Raw genomic sequence first — 20,302 nt, forward strand, 5'->3', positions numbered from 1 at the left:
AGTTACAAACTATAGTTTGCTCACAGCCTCATACTCCCATAACACACTCAGACACGCCAATGTATCACTAAACACCAATAAACACAACGATGCGCATACCGACCAAGCAACCGCAGAAATTCACTACCAACCGTAGGCTAGCTGACTGGCATTAATATAGCCATCCTAGTAGTAAACTTTTCTTAATTATGAGTTGTCATTATCCAACATCACACAACACAGAATACAGTTATCATCTTGCTGTCTCTGCAGCGGGAGAAAAAAACGCTGCTTGAATGCAGCTCCGGGGCGGGAGTGACCCTTCTCCTTGTCTGTGTCAGAGGCATTCTCATTTAATTTTCTTTTCATTGTTCTTTTCATTGTCTTAAACCACCGATCCATGACCTTCCTAATAGGTTAGGCTACTCTTTAATAGTTTAGGCTTCTACTGACTGTATTCTCTTCGTTCTGAGTTGTATGTTAGAAATAATAATTTACTTGTGGCCGTCGCGGACCACTACGGGGCACTTGTGGACCACCAGTGGTCCGCGGACCACACTTTGAGAACGACTGGTATATACAAAATATAGTAAAATAACAAAGACCTTGGTCCATTGCTTTGTCAAAAATGGTCCATAATGCTTTTTGAAGAAGACACTGATGGGCGTGTCTTCCTCTGCACCTGTGTCGAGATCATAGGCACCACCGACTGAGCAGGCATTGCTCTTCTTGTCTTTATCTGGAATTTCAACCTACCTGCATGTCAGCCAGTGTCTGTTGCTTCTCTCTCGTTGTCCATTCAGTGCCAGACAGGCACCGAAGAACGTGATGTTGTAGATGTAGCAGAAGAGGATGGCTGTTCCGGTGTACATGCAGAAGGACTGTACAGAGCGAAAAGGCGTCAAGAGGCCAAGTAGAAGGCCAGGGCATTAGTCAGAGAGGTGATGGTGATGGAGACAGCTGCCTCCTTGTACATCTCTGCCATGCAATCTTCCATCTTGTCATGAACCTGTCTTCTGCCAGCACGAGATCATGATGAACATGTCATCCACACCAATACCTAGGAACACAGGTATTTAAAAACATACAACTGTATTTATTAGCTAATAATGCCATATTAACCAATGGGCGTGATGAATCGGAAATGCTTCATGTTGGGAAAACAAACATAATGAATGTATTGAATAACCAATGTGATGACAAAATTGCCGTCTTACCGAGATTGAGAAAAGGGGCACTGGCAACCGTCATTGAAAATGGCATCCCACAGAAGAGAAGCAATCCAAAACTGGTAAACACCAGCCAAGGCCACCCACACTTTGTTTCTCACACAGTCCCACCTGAAAGAGAGAACCCAGTACACCAGCCAAGGGCCATGTCACCATCTCTGAGATACACATAGCCTCCTCGTGCCACATAGCAGTCTAAAGCGTGATACATTTATAAAGCAACTTCCTTTGCAGAACCTTTGCATAAATTTGGAGCTACAAAAAACATATTGGGTTCAGGAAGACCAATCTACTCTATTAAGCTTAACAACTTGTCGGCTTAGATCTAATCATGGCACATTTTAATGGTGTGTGAATGATGGATGTGTTTTCACATCCAACATAGCTGTAAACCTACCTGACACATGAAAAAACTGCAATGTTAATTACCAGAACGTAAGTAATGGAGAAGAATGGAATTACTGTCTTTGAATTCGTCTGAAATTCTTCTTCTCTTCAAATTGAAGTGAAATAAGATGGATACGGATATCTGAAATAAACAAAGTCGTTATGAATACAAACATGCTTGCAAGTGACATGCTGATGATAGGCATCCTTAAGTTTACTCACTGTGATAAATAATTTCACAGACAAACTGACACCTGGGTGTAAAAATAACATGACAACGTGCATTTTATTGAAAGTGACTAATTATGATAAACAATCTGTTATTTGCATGATTATTAAATTCATGATTCAACTTGTGTGGTTAAAAAGCACCAACTGAAATTGCATTAGCTTTTCCCCTTCTAATGTAGGGATTACATGTAGCACAGTTGAAATTGGAAGTCACTAATCAGTTGTGTAATCTGTTCATAGACATGGAAATCTACGTGATTACGGGTGGGGGAGAAGAGAATGTAGGTGCATTAGGTAGCTGGGTTTTAGCTGTCAAAACAAAAAGGAAAAGAAAACGTGACTTTGAAAAAGGATTTCCCCCTTTCAATCCATTTAAATAAATATGGAAGGCTTCAATCATACGAGGGAGATCTACAAGGGCGTAGGTTTGGTCTCAGCATTGGTATGGACACTGTCCAGCATGCATTTCAAAATAATGCCTTAATGAACAAAATGACCTAATGAGAAGTACATGCAATGCATTTGTTTGTTCTGAAACTAATTTTTAATATGTTGGTAATTGGTTCAGGTTTTATGGAGCTGTACTAGGCCAACATCATCTGTACTGGATTTCTGAGCAATGAAATAATGTATTAATGAATTATTTGATGCGTAATTTGGGCATCCCAATTTAAAGCACCTTTTTACTACCTAGAAGTATAACATTTATTCTCAAAATAGCCAGTGTGAATGATAACATTCATGGGTAACATTGTTTAAACATCCCTTAAAAAACAGCAATTTAATGCAATCTTTACCAAAATGGACAATTCAACATTCAACAATTCAATTCTACACAACTTTCAAAACTGATGTTTTCCCACAAAAAGACTAAGTTTCTGAAATCCTATAGATATAGGTTTTTCGATGCCGTTTGTGTTGCATGCACGCATTTCTAGCGTCTTTATTTTCAACCTAGGCAAAGTTCTGAGCTCTCCGACTTCTTTTTTGGTCATCTTCCAATGCGATTATATACAGTGGCTTATTAACAAGGACATGTCGGATTCAATGAACCCGCGATGAATAGTTGACACATAAACAGATGGCACTTCCTTAATGACAAACGAGAGGGGGATTTGTGCCCTTGGGGGACATGTACAGATACCTCAGATATCTCAGTGCTTCCTTGTAGTCGGCATACCACAGAACACTGGGGACATGATAGTAAATTATACAGGGAAAGTGTAGTAAATCAATTACAGTTCATGTCACTGTAACAGGTTAATTTAATAATTATAACTACCTATAACTAACAATTATCAAAAAAATAATCCAACAATTTTCTGATAATGCAAGCAAATCATTAAGACTTTAAAAGACGTTATGTATCTATCAGAGATGATGCTTTTGAATAGACCCTTTTTGTGTTGAAGAGGATTTGGCACAGTTTGTATTTTTCACCTTAGACCCATGGATGAGGCACTTCTTTGTTGGTTTTATGCATGTCATTTGTGTCTCTGTTTGTTCATGTCTGTGTGTATTTACATTTTCAGGATGATTTGTGATACAGAACATCTCCAATCTGTTTCTAGAGCCTGGAAACACACAAACACACACACACACACACACACACACACACACACACACACACACACACACACACACACACACACACACACACACACACACACACACACACACACACACACACACACCTCTGGCTCCCCTGGCTGTCACATGCAAGTATTCATGGCTAGAAACCTCTACTGTCTGAGAGCCCAACCATAGAACCTGAGCAGGATGATACAACAACAACAACAACAACAACAACAACAACAACAAAGCTGCCACCATGAGCATTCACTGGGGATTTCAGGCCCATTCCTTCATCAGTATTTGGTTAAATTAGGCCCATAACACCTCTAAAAGGCTCCACAGTGGTGTCTGGCGTCCCAGACCCACCCCCTCCACACTCATGATGAGTTAGAATACATGCAACTACCAGAGACAACAACAGATACACCTCAAGATAGACCTTGACAAGAATAACATATAAAAAATATATGTTAAAACAATCTATTTGACCATTTAACTTTGTCTTTTAGTTTATTCTGACTGGAACGGACTTGAAGTACTTGAAATCAAGTTAATTTGATGAAAGGGAAAAAATACCTGTTTGTGTGCCCTCACACACTGGCCCCTCCATGATGACTAATGATTCTGCTTCTCTACACAGGAACTAGGGCGTGGGGCACTCATCACATACGTGGGGCTAATTCTTTAACCACAGAATGGGTTAGAAACAGATAGTCATGAAAGCAGAATAAGGATATATTCAGGAGCATTTTATACACTCCACCCAACAAATGGGTTAGTTAGTCAGTAAAAAATGCATACATAAAATAACTCAGAATCAGAATTTGTTGCCAAGTAGGTTTACACCTATCTGGAATTTGCTCTGGTGTATAGGTGCATACAGTAAACATAAAATATACAAACACAATAAGTACTACACATAACATAAAAACATAAAAACACAATAAGTACTACACATAAGAAAAGTACTACACATCAAACACAATATATAAGATACAAATATATAACAAAAATGTATATAAAAAAGTGAAGTAGAAAGTAAAATGCAAAATGCAAGACAGGAGTGCAAAGTTAATGTGCAGTGTCTAATGTAAGACAGACTTGAGGTGTGGGGGTGGGATAAGAGTCCAAGTCAGGTGGGGGTCCCGGGCCTTGTTAATAAGGCCAACTGCAGCCATGAAGAAACTGGTTTTGTGGCATGCTGAAGCATCAGCAGTAATATATTGATGAAATGATAAAGGTCAAATGTTTGAAAGACTATTTATGATACATATCTCTCACAAACAGTATGTCACATGCAAAAAGCTGATTATCACATTGTATACTATGCTCTGTGTATTTCAAATCAACAGATTAATTTACACACAGTTCCAGTTCCTCCCAATATGAAACGGTCTACAGTCTTTATGTTGTAATCAAATTTGAATTATTATGAAAACTGGATATACTTTATATTATGATATGATGATATTATGCCAAATGGGAATTGCTTCATGTTGGGGAAAAAACTGAATGCTAACCATCTCCATCAACTTGTAGGCCTAGATGTAATCATGGCACATTTTAGGGGTGTGTGAATGGTTGGATGTGTTTTTACATCCAACATGGCTATAAACCTATCTGAGAAATGAAGCAACTGCAATATTAATGGCCAGAAAGTAAGAAATGGAGAATAATGGTATCACTGTCTTTGAATTCCTCTCAAATTGAATTCCTTTGAATTCCTCGAAACAAATGCACACATCTGGTGAAAATGGCCAAATCCAACTACTTTGTGAATCATTTGTCTGCTTGTGGTAGTAATCCAACAAAATTCTGGAAAACAGTTAAGTCTCTTAAAGCAGGGGTTCTCAAACTTTATGGGGCCCCCTCATAATCGCATGCCAAATTAAACTATATAGGCTTATAGCTATTTGTAATGTTTTATGCGTTTGGACTCTTTTACTCTAAAATCATATAGTACTAATATCACAAGAGTTTTAGATAGTCATTTTATTACATTTGGCATTACTTGACAGTATGTAGGATAGATTTTTAAATTATCTTTTTGTAAAATGTGCTTAGAAGCTAAATAATGTTTACCTTACATAAAAACATATTGATGGAAAAACATTTTTTATCAAAGCAGATTGTAGGGTTTTCCAATAAAACTCAGATTGTAGGGTTTTCCAGCGGAGATGATTCTAAAGATTTATTTTTAACAAAGACATTAACAAACATGAAATATCCACCTAATGTATCACCGACTGACACTCCGTACAAAAAATATGATTAACTATTTTCTGTGGTGGTGTTGTGTGTGTGTGTGATCAATGAGAAGGGTGTGCCTGTCTCTCAGCACATAGTTTGTCCAGTCCAGTTTATTTACCCGGTCTTGTTGTCACTGAACGATGGCAACCTTTGGAAGCCAGATATCTGCGGTGGTTTTATGTCTGTATTAGGGTTGTCACGAACACTAACAAATGGCATTCATATTAGTATTAGCCTCCAGCAAGATATGAATGAAAACTACATGGTATCATCATAGCATTGATTATACACGTATAGCGTTTTCTTTCTAGAGTTTAATTTTGACAATGAACTGGGCTACGTTCTTGCAGCCAATTTGAAAGCTATATCAATGTCTTAAACAAGAATACATGCAATAGGGCCATCCGATATGCCTTCGGCTAACCTATCTTTAAAAAAGGGCCTTCTGCAACGATAAACACGCCCCGTACTGATGGAAGATTAAATGCATCACTTGCAGATTATGGCAGTTAACATTACTAGCGTGAAAAATGCGGTTTAGTTACGTTAACCACACTGCATTATGAGCATTGTACTACGCATCGTCAAAATTCGGTGATGGGGAAAATCGCTTGTCGCTAAACTTGTGTAAACTCGTGTTAGGCTGTATATGGGTGACCATGATGGGGGTGTTCATGTTTATAATCACATTTGCTAACCTGTCGTTCTGAGAACTCTCTGAAAAGTTTGGGGTGTCTGTCTGAGAGGTGCTTAGCCATAATTGACGTGTTTACCACCCTTCGCCTGAGTGGCTTTGAAGCATGTTTTACAGACGGGTCTCTGTATGTCGATGGGCTTTCCTTCACAGTCTGCTTCCTATCCGAAGTACTTCCACATCTCACTTCTTTTTTTTCTACAAGCCGAGGACGGTCGGCAAGAGCTCCTGCATATGAGGCCATGTCTCCCCTGAGATCACTCGCTGTGAGTGAGGGCTGCCTGACTGTTGCATGTGTGAGAGCTGGGCAGCCCCGCCCTTGCAGTCAATGCGTGCAGGCAGCCTGACAGGGAGCGGAACAGTGAGTGCGCTCTGATTGCGTGCTATTTTAATGAAGTACCGATACTAAAAATATGCAAAATCGTATCATTTTTTACGTAAGGTTTCCGCGGTACCTTTCTAGTACCGGTACACCGTGCAACATTAGTCTATATGTTTTGTATACTGTATTGCAATAAATACATAAAAAAAAATAAAAAAAACCTTGGAAGCCAGACTTTTTCGCGGACCCCTAGGCAAGGCGTTGCGGACCCCTTGAGAACCACTGTCTTAATGGGGTTTCCCACCTACACTACCCCAGCAGATCATGCTGGAAGATAAAGCAATTAATGATCCTAAGGAAGTTTGTAATGCTTTCAATAATCATTTTATCCAATGCGGCATTTTGTTTGACCTTTCTAATTTCCCTGATGTACCGGATGGAGTGCTAGATAACGTCACTGATGATGCCAGGTCACTGGGAACTGACCCAACCACTTCCTTCTCTTTTAGACCAATACAACAGCATGAAGTCCTCTCTGCTCTTCGTAATTCTAAATGTATGAAGAGCTCAGTGGGTGCAGACCAGTTAGACCCACGTCTCTTGAAGCTTGCTGCCCCCATTATAGCCAGACCCTTGACCCACATTTTTAATCTGTCACTTTTTTCTGGCTATATTCCTAGCATCTGGAAATCTGCATTAGTGGTGCCCCTTCATAAAGTTGGAGACCCAAATGATATGAACAATTATAGGCCGATCTCCAAGCTCCCATGCCTAGCCAAAATGTTGGAATCCTTTGTAAATGAGCAGATTAGCTCTTTTCTATCTTTAAACTCAATGTTATGCCCCTTTCAATCAGGTTTCAGAGCTGGCCACAGTACCATTACTGCAACAACCCTTGTGGTAAATGACATAGCCTCTGCTGTAGACAAGAAACAATGTTGTGCCGCTTTATTTATTGACCTGTCGAAAGCTTTTGATACAGTAAACCATGAGATACTTTTTGGCAAACTGGACTCCCTGGGATTTGATAATGTCTCCCTCAGATAGTTCAAAAACTACTTCACGGGTAGAACACAATGTATAGATGTTGCAGGCCTTACATCTGAGACCCTAGTTATTAATTCTGGTGTCCCTCAGGGCTCTATTTTAGGCCCGGTATTGTTCTCACTTCACATCAATAATATCTGTGAGACTGTGACCATCTAGAACAGACCTGGACAAAGTGCGGCCCCAGGGCCATTTGCGGCCCGTTGGCTGTCCCTGACCGGCCCGCGGTGGTCAATGGTAAATTAGGAATCAAACGTAAATACCTGTACTTATTATACGGCTCTCCGGAATGTTCCAAAAAGTTCTGTTGATTTGAATGGGCCATCGCGTGAAGAACTAAACGGCAACAAAATCATTAAAAAGAGGTATTTTGGAAGAATGTCTTCTATTGTTTTGGCAAGTAACCGTATAATAAGCAGGATATTTTTTTCCATAAAAATATATTTATTTATTTCCGTAGGCCTACATTCGTGCGTGTGGGTGTGCCTGTGAGCATTTGCGCTGATAAACATTGATATTACTATTAATTTGTATACTTATACTATTGCATTGCAAGCTTGCTCTCGTGTGTGTGTGTGTGTGTGTGTGTGTGTGTGCCATGTGTATTGGTCGTCTGGGCACACCTTTAATACTGCAAAAACATGCTCATTTTCAAAATCGTTTTTGTGAATGATGATTAAATGTTGATTAAATAATGTTGGCGTTTTTACTATGCCTGCACCACATTTTTGATAGCCTAAATGTAACATCTACTCCTACCAGTAGCAGTTAATCAAAACCATACAATTTAATGTTTTTTATAAAGAGATACAACTTATATTGAGCAGAATTGAGTTCAGCCTATTGGTCCGGCCCTCCACAACAGTCCCACTATCTCATGTGGCCCCTTGGGGAAATGAATTGCCCACCCCTGATCTAGAACATTGCAAAGTCCATTTTTATGCCGATGATACAATTTTGTATGCAGCAGCGCCCTCTATAGATCAAGCAGTTTCAAACCTTCAACATGCTTTTGATTGTGTATAGGATTCCCTAAAGTCCCTCAAATAGATGCTGAATGAATCTAAGACTAAGTTCATGATTTTCTCCAATGGTAGAAAAAATTGTCCCCCCAACCCATAGGATATGCACCCGTTCTGGGACTAATATTGAGCAAGTTCCTTGCTATAAATACCTAGGTATCTGGCTAGATGATAGGCTGTTATTTAAATCACATGTTCTTGACCTAGCTAAGAAGGTTAAAATTAAACTGGGCGCTCTTTATAGAATAAGATCTTGTTTTACTTTTGAAAACCGAATGGAAATAGTGCAATTAACAATTTTGTCAGTTCTTGACTATGGTGACATTGTTTACATGTATGCTGCACCCTCTACCTTAAAATTCCCGGACTCTGTTTACCATAGTGCTATTCGCTTTGTTACAGGAGACGCTTTCAGGACCCACCACTGTCACTTATACAAGAATGTTGGTTGGTCCCCTCTAGCAGACAGGAGGGAAAAACACTGTCTTTTATTTGTTTACAAAGCCTTAGTGGGAAAACTGCCTAATTATCTCATGTCACTTTTAAAATTAAAATCCATCTGTCATAACACACGGTCACAGGCCTCATCTCCCTTGAAATCCCCCTTACAAAAATAATATAGGTAAAATAGCTTTTAAGTTCTTTGCTTCCCATAAATGGAACACTGTTTAAGTGGATTTGAAACTAACAAAGAATGTGTCTGTCAACTAATTTAAGAGCCTTTTAGATGTGCCTCAATGCTGTTATTTTTTATTTTATTTTTATACTTAATTTCTGAGTTGTTTAATGTGTTTTGTTAGTTTATTTTGTCTGTTTTGTTTTGTTATGGTTTGTTTATTTATTGTTCTTCTGTATTATGTAGCCTCAATCAGGGCATTGCTGCAAAAGAGCCCTGTGCTCAGTCAATTCTCCCTGAATAAATAATGATGATGATGAAATTCTTCTTCTATAAGAAGAAGAATAAAAGTTGACATTCTCTCTCCGTCTTAGCCTGACCGTTTGCTTGTGTGAACTGGCCTTCAAAATCAATTGCTTCTTATATGCATCTATATTTTCAACCTAGCGCAGTTCTGAGCTGTCCGACTTCTTGAATAAACACAGTGGCCTGATTACAAGGAAATGTCTGACTCAATAAACCGGTGAATTTCTAGCTCAATGAATGGAGACTCATAAACCGATTGTATGGCACTTCCTTACTGATAAAGACTACATGGTTTTATTTTTCTTAATGCACTTTCGTGTTTCTGAACAATAAGGTAGGCTGTTATCAGTTTAAAGTAGGATGGTTTATGCAATTAGCTCGCAAGGTTTGTGATGATAACATACAGTGGCCTATTTACAAGGAAATGTCTGGTTCAATTAACCAGTCATGAATGGTTGACACATAAACCGATTTTATGGCACTTCCTTATTGACAAAGACTATGCTTTTATTTTATTTAATTATGCACTTCCATGTATCTGAAGAATAAGATAGGCTATTACTCATTCATGTCAAAACATTTCTACATTTACATTGTGTAAAAAAGTGTTGTTGTAACCAAATACCCTGCTAGTTCATATGTAGGCCTCGGTTGGCCTACATCACCCATGACTACTGGAGATGTAAATATTATTTATGGTGGTTAAATGCCCTCCCCACAAACATAAACAGAACTAAACGTATATTTAGAGCATTAAATACTATGATTACCCGTTCTTTATTGTTTCTTTACATTTTTCTGCATCCTTTCTATGATCTTTACGGGCAAAGTGATCCGATGCTTATGTCTTGTCATGTTCCTTTGGTAATGGAGGGCGAGCTATCTCTGTGTGATAGTTTGATCTAAACTTTGAAGCATCTGACTGGCTTCCTCTAACAGGGGACTACCCTGAGGTGAATATCTTGCTCATTGTTATGTGTGTTTGTTCACGCTATCAGAATGTAGGTAACTTGGAGGAAGAGTTTTTTGTATTCTGCACGACAAGGCCACAATAACAAAGCAAGGGGATTCACTGCAGTGTGTTTAGCAGACCAAAGGAATATTTCACCTGGAATAAACTGCTGTTCATTTCTACATCTGTGAATACATGATACAACATTACTAAGTTACTCAAGTAATGGAGTGGATCTGCTGGTAGGTCACCACTCTACACATAGTTTCGAGCTATTCATCCTCCTCAGCTCTAAAACTACTTGGCAGAATAGGTCACAACAATCTCCTACATCTGCAAGCACATGGTCAACCGTCTGAGAAGACCCCACACGAATAAAAACATCTGTAAAAGTTTTTGCGACATCAGACATATTCATGACGTGAGAAAATTCAATATACTTGGCCACTCTTATATATTTTGTATCATTCCCTGCAGTCCCATTCTTCTATTGTATCATTCCCTGCAGTCTCACTCTTGTATCTATTGTATCATTCCCTGCAGTCTCAATCTTTTCCCATGACTGTAACGCCACAAACTCACCCTGAAATGGTGGTTCTTTACTCTTCTATTTTACCTGCTTTTTCATGATCTGTCCTTCCAGCTTATGCTTTAGCAATAGCATTATCAATGTTTTTAGTCATTTTCTACACATCGAACCACCTGGCGGAAGGCCAAATTTCTCCACCCATATTGCCAGCTGAGCAACACTCATAGTTATCACTATAGCAGAGGTGCATACTTTTTCTGTGTCAAATTTCTTTTTGCTAGAATTTGATAGAACTTTCCCATTTTTCCCTGCCTTTGCCATTTTTCATTATGTTACTGAATCAGCAGGGATCAGTAGCCTACATGAGGACACGCACATACACATAAACAACTTACTGCATACTAACCTTTACAATTAAACATTAATTTATTATTACAAGTTATGAAGCCAAGCAATTCTGCATATAAAACCTGTTAATCTCAGAAAATGTTGTACATACAGAACTAGTTACTAGTTATCAGCAACATGAAAAATAAACGCCAAATCTCAGATTTTACACATTCAATATTTACACATTCAACATTTTGCCATTCCATTTTATGCCAGCCCCAACCAATTTTAACAATTATCTCCATTGTTTGTAATTTTTGCAAATTTTCCGTGATGGGATTAGAGTTTTCAATTCTTACACTTTCCCCACAAAACCCCAAACAATGTCAGGAACACCGGGATGAACACAATGCCATGAAGTGCCCCGAATGAGAGCACCAGAAACATGATCTTAAAGAAGGTTCTGAAGATGTAGCTCTTTGCTGCTGAAAGGACAATAACACCAGCAATTGTGGATAAAGCTCCCTGGATTATTGGATACCCAAGGTTATAGAGAGCATCTACAGCTTTGTCATTAGCGTTTTTCTGTTTGCTTGAAACAAAAGCATAGGAAATATGTGCAGAGAAGTCCACAGCAAAGCCAATGCAGATTACCAGGTTGATCATAGAGATGGGGTCTAGATTGACATCCCACAAAGCCATGAAACCAGCTACACCCACTATTACAGAGGCAACGGCAAAGGCCACCCACAGAGAACAAAGAGGATTTGGCATCAGCAGAAGAGAAATTACAAGCATCACCACAGTAGCTACTCCAATATTTTGGATAGTATTGCTAACAATGACTGCATACTGATCAAAGTAAATGAAGGCAGGGTGGTAGACCATTAAATCTACCCCATTTTTAGACTTACAATTACTAGCAGTCTCTCTAAAAAAACTCAAGATGTTTTTCTCATCTACTGAAGTCTTGATGTTAACTGTTGGTACAAACATTCGGGAAGCTTCAATCATATCGTTTTGAATATGAACATCTTCACTGAAACCTTTCAGTTTAAGGGCGCTTGGTAAAAACTTCATGAAATGTTCCTTCTGTGAGATATTCAGTTTTACATCATGTGCATATGTCATAAAATAATCAAGCCATGAAATAGTCATGTTTTTGGCCACCATGTCTGAATTTTCAAACTCTCTAACACAAGCCAAGAGATCATCTCGTGCAGCTTTATTCCAATACTGAAATGTTGCATCTTTCACAATTACCATAACAAATGGGCCATACTCCCTGAAATAGTGATCCTCATTATCATAGTAGTTAACTATGTATGAGTCATCTGCTGCTACATTTTCCAGATCAATACCCACCTTCATTTGAGAACAACCATATATGCTAACACACACATATACAAAATAGAGTAAAATAACAAAGACCTTGGTCCATCGCTTTGTCAAAAATGGTCCATAATGCTTTTTGAAGAAGACACTGATGGGCGTGTCTTCCTCTGCACCTGTGTCCGGATCATAAGCACCACCGACTGAGCAGGCATTGCTCTTCTTGTCTTTATCTGGGATTTCAACCTTCCTGAATGTCAGCCAGTGTCTGTTGCTTCTCTCTCGTTGTCCATTCAGTGCCAGAAAGGCACCGAAGAACGTGATGTTGTAGATGTAGCAGAAGAGGATGGCTGTTCCGGTGTACATGCAGAAGGACTGTACAGAGCGAAAAGGCGTCAAGAGGCCAATGTAGAAGGCCAGGGCATCAGTCAGAGTGGTGATGGTGATGGAGACAGCTGCCTCCTTGTACGTCTCTGCCATGCGATCTTCTACCTTGTCATGAACCTTCGTCCTCTGCCAGCATTTGATCATGATGAACATATTATCCACACCAATACCTATAGAGAGGGTTTCGCAAAGCAAAATTCCACATTTCGTGTGTTTGGTGTCCTAATATGTTTGTATAATCAACAGACATTTCCCCAAATTTTCCCTGTTTGTTAGTTTGTGTTTTTAATAGTATTTTCTTTAAAGACCTTATACATGTTCTATGAAAAAAATAAGAGATGATCTTTGCCAGGTCAGTTCATTCTCCAAAACGACCATGACTTAAAAAGAAACATCATTGAGTTGTCTGAGTTAACTGTGTGCTCCCATGTTGTCTGGACAGGGAGCATGTATATCAGGAGTAGAGGTCATTATCAGCAACTGAAGATGACGGCCCTTTTTTCTCTTTCGGTTTAGAAGGAGAGTATATAACTAAGAGCATAACTAGAAAACCGTCTGACCCAAGATGACAGCACCGTGTCTGGCAGTATAACAAGAATATCTATAACAGTCTATACACCAGGCCAGATCAGTTTGGAGCAAGATTTTAGATTAGTTTGTTAAAGGGGATGAGAGAATCACTTAAATATAGCTTTCAGAGGCAAGTATCATTGAAAAGACTGAGATGTTCATCAAAACAGGCAATCATGTGCAGTACCACTTTATAGCTAATGTAAGCAATGTCTTTAAAAAAAAAATGTTTTAGGAATATGTTAGATAAAGAGACACTAGATATAGATATTACTGTAACACATATAACACATCAGTAAACTTTCGCAGAAGATCTGCTAGGCAGAAGGTGTAGGCCAATGAGGCAAACTATTCCACACAATTGCCCAGCATATTCAGGAATTCTGGAAACTACCAGAGGATCTGCTCTCCCAGTGTCATGTCTGCGCTGAACTCCGCTTCTGCCACGCCCCCTCCGCCTACCACACCCCCAGCTGCACCTTGTTCACTCTTACCTGAGTTTGGATCACACACACCTTGCACCCTCCTATTTAACCTTCTCACTCCCCTCACTCCGGTGTCTGGTCTTACATCACTTATGGGATTTATCGCAAGGCGACACGAGCTCCAGATCTACAGTCTCCGCACTTCACGCAGGTTTACGCCGCGACATACAGGTCGTTCTGTTTTTAGTTTGTTCCGCGCTCTGGTGCCGTTTAGTTTCCCTAGTCCGCAACTCCCAGGTCGTTTTGTGTTCAAGTTTAGTCATAGTTATCCCTCATTTAGCCTTTAGAGGTGTTGTGTATTGATATTGTCGCTACAGCTCCCATGATCCTTCAGGTCATGGGGGAACTATAAAGAGAGGCTGCGCTCCCCATGTTTGCTCTCTTGTACTCTTGATGGACTCTGCCTTCACTCCACTCTGCGCTCCTGATGAGCCAGGGCCACCTGTTATTAATAGTTAATAAATACCAGTTTACATTAATGGCATCTCCAACGCCTCTGTTTTGATGCGTGCCCCCACACGAACACAACAAGAGGGTTGTAGTTTTTGATCCTGATCTTTTGTGCTTTCCAGTTTCGTTTAAATTAGTGCTGTCAAACGATTAAAATATTTAATCGCGATTAATCGCATTTATGTCATAGTTAACTCAAAATGAATCGCGATTAATCGCAATTTTTTGTCTATTCTAAATGTCCCTTCGTTTATTTATTTTTTCCATAATTTTATTTGTATTGTAATGCCCTTATCAACATGGAAAAGTGGATTGGCTTGATTTATGCAAATGTTTTATTTTATTGAAAACCAACATTGCCAAACAGGGCGGTACAAAATAAAATTATAAAGTGCACATTTCAGGTAAACAAGGACTCAGCCTATAGTGCAGTTAAACCATGGCTTAATATTTTCTTTTTTTCAAGTTTGCTGGGAACATAGCAGTCAGGCCTCTTATTTCAGAAACAATGAACCGTAACAGTTAGGTTACCAATAAAAGGTAAGCCTACTACTTCTTTGCTTTCAGCCAGCTGCCTGTTGACATTTTCAGACAACAGTGAAGCTGGCTTCTTTTGCACAACACAACTTTTAAAAGTAAACTTTCCATTCCGAAGCTTTTTATCATCCTTTTCGGCGTATCGCGCTCACCATTCACTCAAAACGTAACTTTAGCCTACTACACAGCTTGCGAGGCCAAAAAGAATGTTAATCTAAAAAAAAATAAAAAATAGCGTCAATCTCGCGATAAAAAAATGTACGGCGTTAAAATGGGTTTGCGTTAACGCCGTTAATAACGCGTTAAACTGACACCACTAGTTTAAATATATCCCCTGAGCTTTCATCCCGTTTTTGCTTTTTGTTCCCGTTTTTTCCCCTGTCCCTTGGCTGTGACTGGTTCAATAAACTGTCAATCTACCTTCAGTCCGTGTGTCGTCTTATGTCTGTGACTTCTATTCATTCCCCTCCCACCGAAATCATGGACGAATAAATGTGAAAAAAAAAATGTGTCCATGGACCACTGATTCTTTGGTAAGTTGTAGGGATCACTGATGAGTCCAACTTCCTTTATCTTAAGCAGATAATCACTTGTTTTACTCCTGGTTTTGCAGTTTCCCCAGCCATACTGCAATATGTTTTGCCACTCAGTTCGACTGAGTATATTCTGGGGAAAAGTGACATCAATGCAAACCCTCTATTGGCAAGAAGTGGCGATATGATATCCATTATGATACAGGGGTTAATATTAAATATATTGCGATGTATTGTGATACTCTAAGCAAAGCGATATATTGCGTTTCATTTTTGTTAGATTTAGTTAGATTTCTACGGTCATGTTCTACCTTCCCATGTTGTCAGACACTTACATTAACATTATGAGTCCGTGGCAAAAAGAAGCAGTTTACTTTCACGTCGATGCATGCCCCATGGGATTACATTGTATAGCTGTTTTGCGGTTTCCGGTTATAGCGTTCTAACTCAGTACAGGATCAGGAATCTGATTGTTTTTGTCCCTAGTAAATATTTGGACCTAAAAAGATGGGAAAATAAGGCCCAGGTTAAAAAATCCTAAGGTTTCCATTTAGCTGAATATTTATTCAGTAAATAAAACCATTTACATTTTCACTAATTTTAGGTCAACTTGAAGTATATAGTGCTCCCCGTATACACTGCTGCCGTCTGGTAGACGCTACCGGAGCCGAGCACGGACTACCAGACTCACAAACAGTTTTTACCCCCAGGCTGTAAGGTTTCTGAATCAGCAACACTGAACAGTCGCCATCACCTTGTACTTCACACTCATACAAAAACACTTGCTACGTATATATATATGCACATATTTTTATTCAACTTAATATTCCCCACCCTGGAAACTGCCCTTCTTGTATTTCAAACTGTTGTTACTTGTTATATGTTATAGTGTTATACAGTATGTTATTTTTGGTATATGTTATTTTTGTTACCTGTTGTATGCCGTCTACTGCGTAGATGTTGGCTGCCAAGTCGTCAGAATTTCGCTGCGCTGAAGCAATTTGGTGTATGCGACAATAAACACTTTGACTTTGACTTTGACTTTCCCCCTCTCATTTTATAATTCAGTGACTACGACAGGAAAATAGGTCCATGGTCTACATATCAGACACTTTGAAATAGAGATAGAAGTTATCCATCTACCACAATCTGGAATCTTACCAAGAATCAGAAACGGGGAGGTTGCCACAGCCATTGCAAATGGCATCCCACAATACAAAAGCAGTCCAAAGCTGGACAGCACAGACAGTCCTGCAGAAATCACCCCAAACGTGGCAACCGTGACCTTGTTCCTCACACAGTCCAACCTGAACACAAGTGGCAGATTGTTACCACGCAAAATTAGGCACCATAGTTAGTTAAAACCTGCTATACAGGGTAACTGGAATACATTTCTTGCATCATCTAAATACTCTTAGCTGTATGGGTAGATGACATACCTTAGGCAAGAAAGAATTGATATGGTGATAGTCAAAATATATGTGACAGAAAACAACTTGGTCACACTTTTGGCATTCTTTTTCAGCTCTTGTTCCCTTGACAACGTTGTGAAAACTGAAATGGAGCCCTGCAATAAACACATTCCATGGAACCGACACATACAGGCAGATTTCAAATGAATTACAGTAGTTTGCCCCATACTATGTGTGTGTGCCTGTTAGAATGGTTAATGTTTGATTCTGTGTTTAAGGCTCCATTTTAGAATATTAGAAAGTATTAATGTTTCCCTGCTTGTGTTAATGTTCACCTAACAGAAACTTGGGGACTTTTTAACCTGGGCCCTGTTTCCCCATATTTTTAGTTCCAAATATTGTTTATCTAAATAACTGCAAAGAAACTGCAGAAAATTATAATTTTTGTCCCTAGTAAAAACTTTGACCCAAAAAGATCCTGAGGTTTCCCTAATAGGTGCTTGTAAGATTTCTGATTAAAGCAGTGTTTAGAAGGGATGTAGGTATTAATGACACTAACAATTAATTTTACAACTATGTAGGCCTACACATGGTGTGTGTGTGTGTGTGTGTGTGTGTGTGTGTGTGTTTGTGAGAGTATCATCTTCTGTGCACATCATGATCATATGTACACACAAATTGCACATACGACAATGGTGGGCTTACCAGTTCAGGTTCTTTATCCGATGAGAAGGTGTCAACGAACAAACTCAGCCAGGCGTCAGTGACATTTTCGATATCATCTTTTAGGAAGTAGAACAGTCTTATTGCATTGGCGGTTTCTATTCTCTTGGTCTCTTGTCTGTATTTCACGCCGCCTACAACTGCTCCCAAGTACGTCCTTGTTTCATGATAAGGGTAATTTAGCGTCAAATTTTCAATGTTGCTCGAATCGTAGTTTACAATATCTAAAACCTCGCTCGAGACACATTTGCTTTTCTCCTTAGCACACAGGGTTGCATAGGTATAATTTGTACTAGTCTTGAGACTTTGCACTCTAAGATCTAATTTAATAATTTCTTGAAACGCCTTAACTGTGAGTATATTAGGCTTAACCACTATAATTAACGACGCGTAAACGCCCTCAGTGTAGAGCCTCATGCGAGAAAATTCTTCGCGGTGAGGAAAATGCTGTTTGACAAATGCCCTCTCCTCCTTTGCTAGGCCGTTTCTGGGTGTAAATTGGTTTTCGATGTCATGTACCTCTCCTTGGTGGAGGAAGTAAAATCCTCCTCCGAGAATGCCAGATATCAGTAGAGGAACAATCAAAAACAACCACGGATATTTACCGATGCAGCGTCCAAGGTTTTGGAAGGCAGTCGCGACAGGCTTTTCAATACAGTTTGTGTTGTAGTTAGGCATTTTTAGTTTTCTAACTACCAAATGCTTAGTATTGGCTTACCCTGATCCCATGAAAGGGAACACGGCTGATCTGAGCGCTTTGGCTTTAGCGAGTGGGGTGGATGTGGAATGCACAGGTGACCGTTCGCAAAAGTCCTCCCTAGAACGGCCCTCGTCCAATCCTACCTCAGCACGAGAAGCCCCTACGACAAACTTTGAGGTCTGAGCAACATGGTGAAAGGGTGTGCCTACGGGACTTGTAGATCTGACACAAGGTACCCTGAGAGATTAGAGCGAGGTGTCGGCTCTTTTCGCATTTCTAAAGCCCAAAACACAGGAGGAAAGGTGCCGGCTGTGGATTAAATAGTGTGGGATACCTCACTCCCAACTCAATATATCGAAGATCAACAAACACAATTGCATAACATGACCAAGTGTTACTTCTGGGACATTTCTGATAAGAAAGTCTTCTGTATTTTTCTGATATGAGTTTGTATTTATGGTGACGTAAATTATAATTTAAGACAGTGAAATAGGTCTATATATTTGTGTAAATTCACTGTGAGCCACTTCACCCGGAGTCAAATTCCTTGTTTGTGCAAACTTACTTGGCCAATGAACGTGATTCTGATTCTGATTCTGATACTGATATTTAAATGTTATTTTGGTTATCATCTGCTTTGCTAAAGTGGTAAAAACTTACCATGTAGACCTACATAGACAAGAAAAAGCAGTGACTTCACTTTTTTATAATTTTATTTCCAAATAAAATAATTTCCCATAATAATTGTCTGTGTCCACGTGGCATACGCAGCTTTTCAAGCGTGTGACCTATTGCCCCCTACAGGCATAATTAACATACACTGATACTGCAAAAGCATGGAATAATAATTTTAAGTCCAATAGACTGATGCTGCAATAACTATGAATTGTACCCCCCTCAATATTGGGGTGAACTCTCTTCATTAGAGGGTGTAGAACATGATTCTAAAATAAAAAGTGGGGAATTGTTATCCATGTGGCGGACGCAAGCTTTCAAGCGTATCGGTATATAAGGTTCACTAGATATAGGATGAGACAATACCGTTTACTGTATACCGATATAGTTTGATGTGCCGTTACATAACATGTCTATTCTGTAAAGCTTCTCATCTTCTCTCACACTCTCTGTGCCACCCCCCCCCCGCCCCCGACACACACACACACACACACACACACACACACACACACACAAACACCACACACACACACACTCTCCTCTAGACATCATAGTGGCCAGTGATGGATGGAATGCTTCCAATAGATGTGTGCCTAAAGACTTGTAAACTGTATTGTTTATACAACTAAAAACTTCAAACCAATGTCCAGTGTTACTTTTCACAGAGCCTATAATGAGAGTCTCTGATCCTGGGGGTCTGGCTTTGGCAATAGTGTTAGAGATGCTGCTTGCCTCTATTGGGTCACCTACTGGTGTTCCAGTCCCATGAGCCTCTATGTACTGGACACTCGTCAGGTCACTCTCTGTGGAGTAGATCCTGCTGAGAAGCTCTTCCTGCTGGACCATGGACGGCTTGGTGATTGGTGCGGCCATTCACTGCAGTTTTTCTGATAATTCCCATGTATGATCACTATTAAAGCCTAGGATATACAAGGAATATAGGAATATTCTTTTACATCATAAATGTTTTAATTTAGTATGTAGTGTACATGAATGTAATGTACTGAATGCAAATGTCATGATGCCTAT

General features: G+C 39.5%; 1 protein-coding gene across 1 annotated transcript; it reads right to left on the bottom strand.

Moving 5' to 3' along the window:
- Positions 1–11,546: 11,546 nt before the first annotated feature.
- On the bottom strand, positions 11,547–18,664 carry ptchd3a (patched domain containing 3a). The gene is made up of 4 exons (XM_031583852.2): positions 17,881–18,664; positions 17,203–17,330; positions 16,925–17,070; positions 11,547–13,358 (listed from the first exon to the last, which is right to left on the bottom strand). The coding sequence occupies exons 1-4, from the start codon at positions 18,574–18,576 to the stop codon at positions 11,818–11,820; spliced, it is 2,511 nt and encodes an 836-aa protein (XP_031439712.1). The 5' UTR covers positions 18,577–18,664; the 3' UTR covers positions 11,547–11,817.
- Between the last annotated feature and the right edge of the window lie 1,638 nt (positions 18,665–20,302).

This window comes from Clupea harengus, chromosome 17 (assembly GCF_900700415.2).
Source record: "Clupea harengus chromosome 17, Ch_v2.0.2, whole genome shotgun sequence".
NCBI lineage: Eukaryota > Metazoa > Chordata > Actinopteri > Clupeiformes > Clupeidae > Clupea > Clupea harengus.

Bases quoted from the DNA above. Each gene is read 5' to 3' on its own strand.
- ptchd3a (XM_031583852.2), bottom strand. From the start codon at position 18,576: ATGCCTAACTACAACACAAACTGTATTGAAAAGCCTGTCGCGACTGCC. The intron at 17,331-17,880 runs GTAAGCCCACCA...TGTTTATTGCAG, and splicing joins CGGATAAAGAACCTGAACTG to GGCTCCATTTCAGTTTTCAC. The intron at 17,071-17,202 runs GTATGTCATCTA...ACTTGTGTTCAG, and splicing joins TCAATTCTTTCTTGCCTAAG to GTTGGACTGTGTGAGGAACA.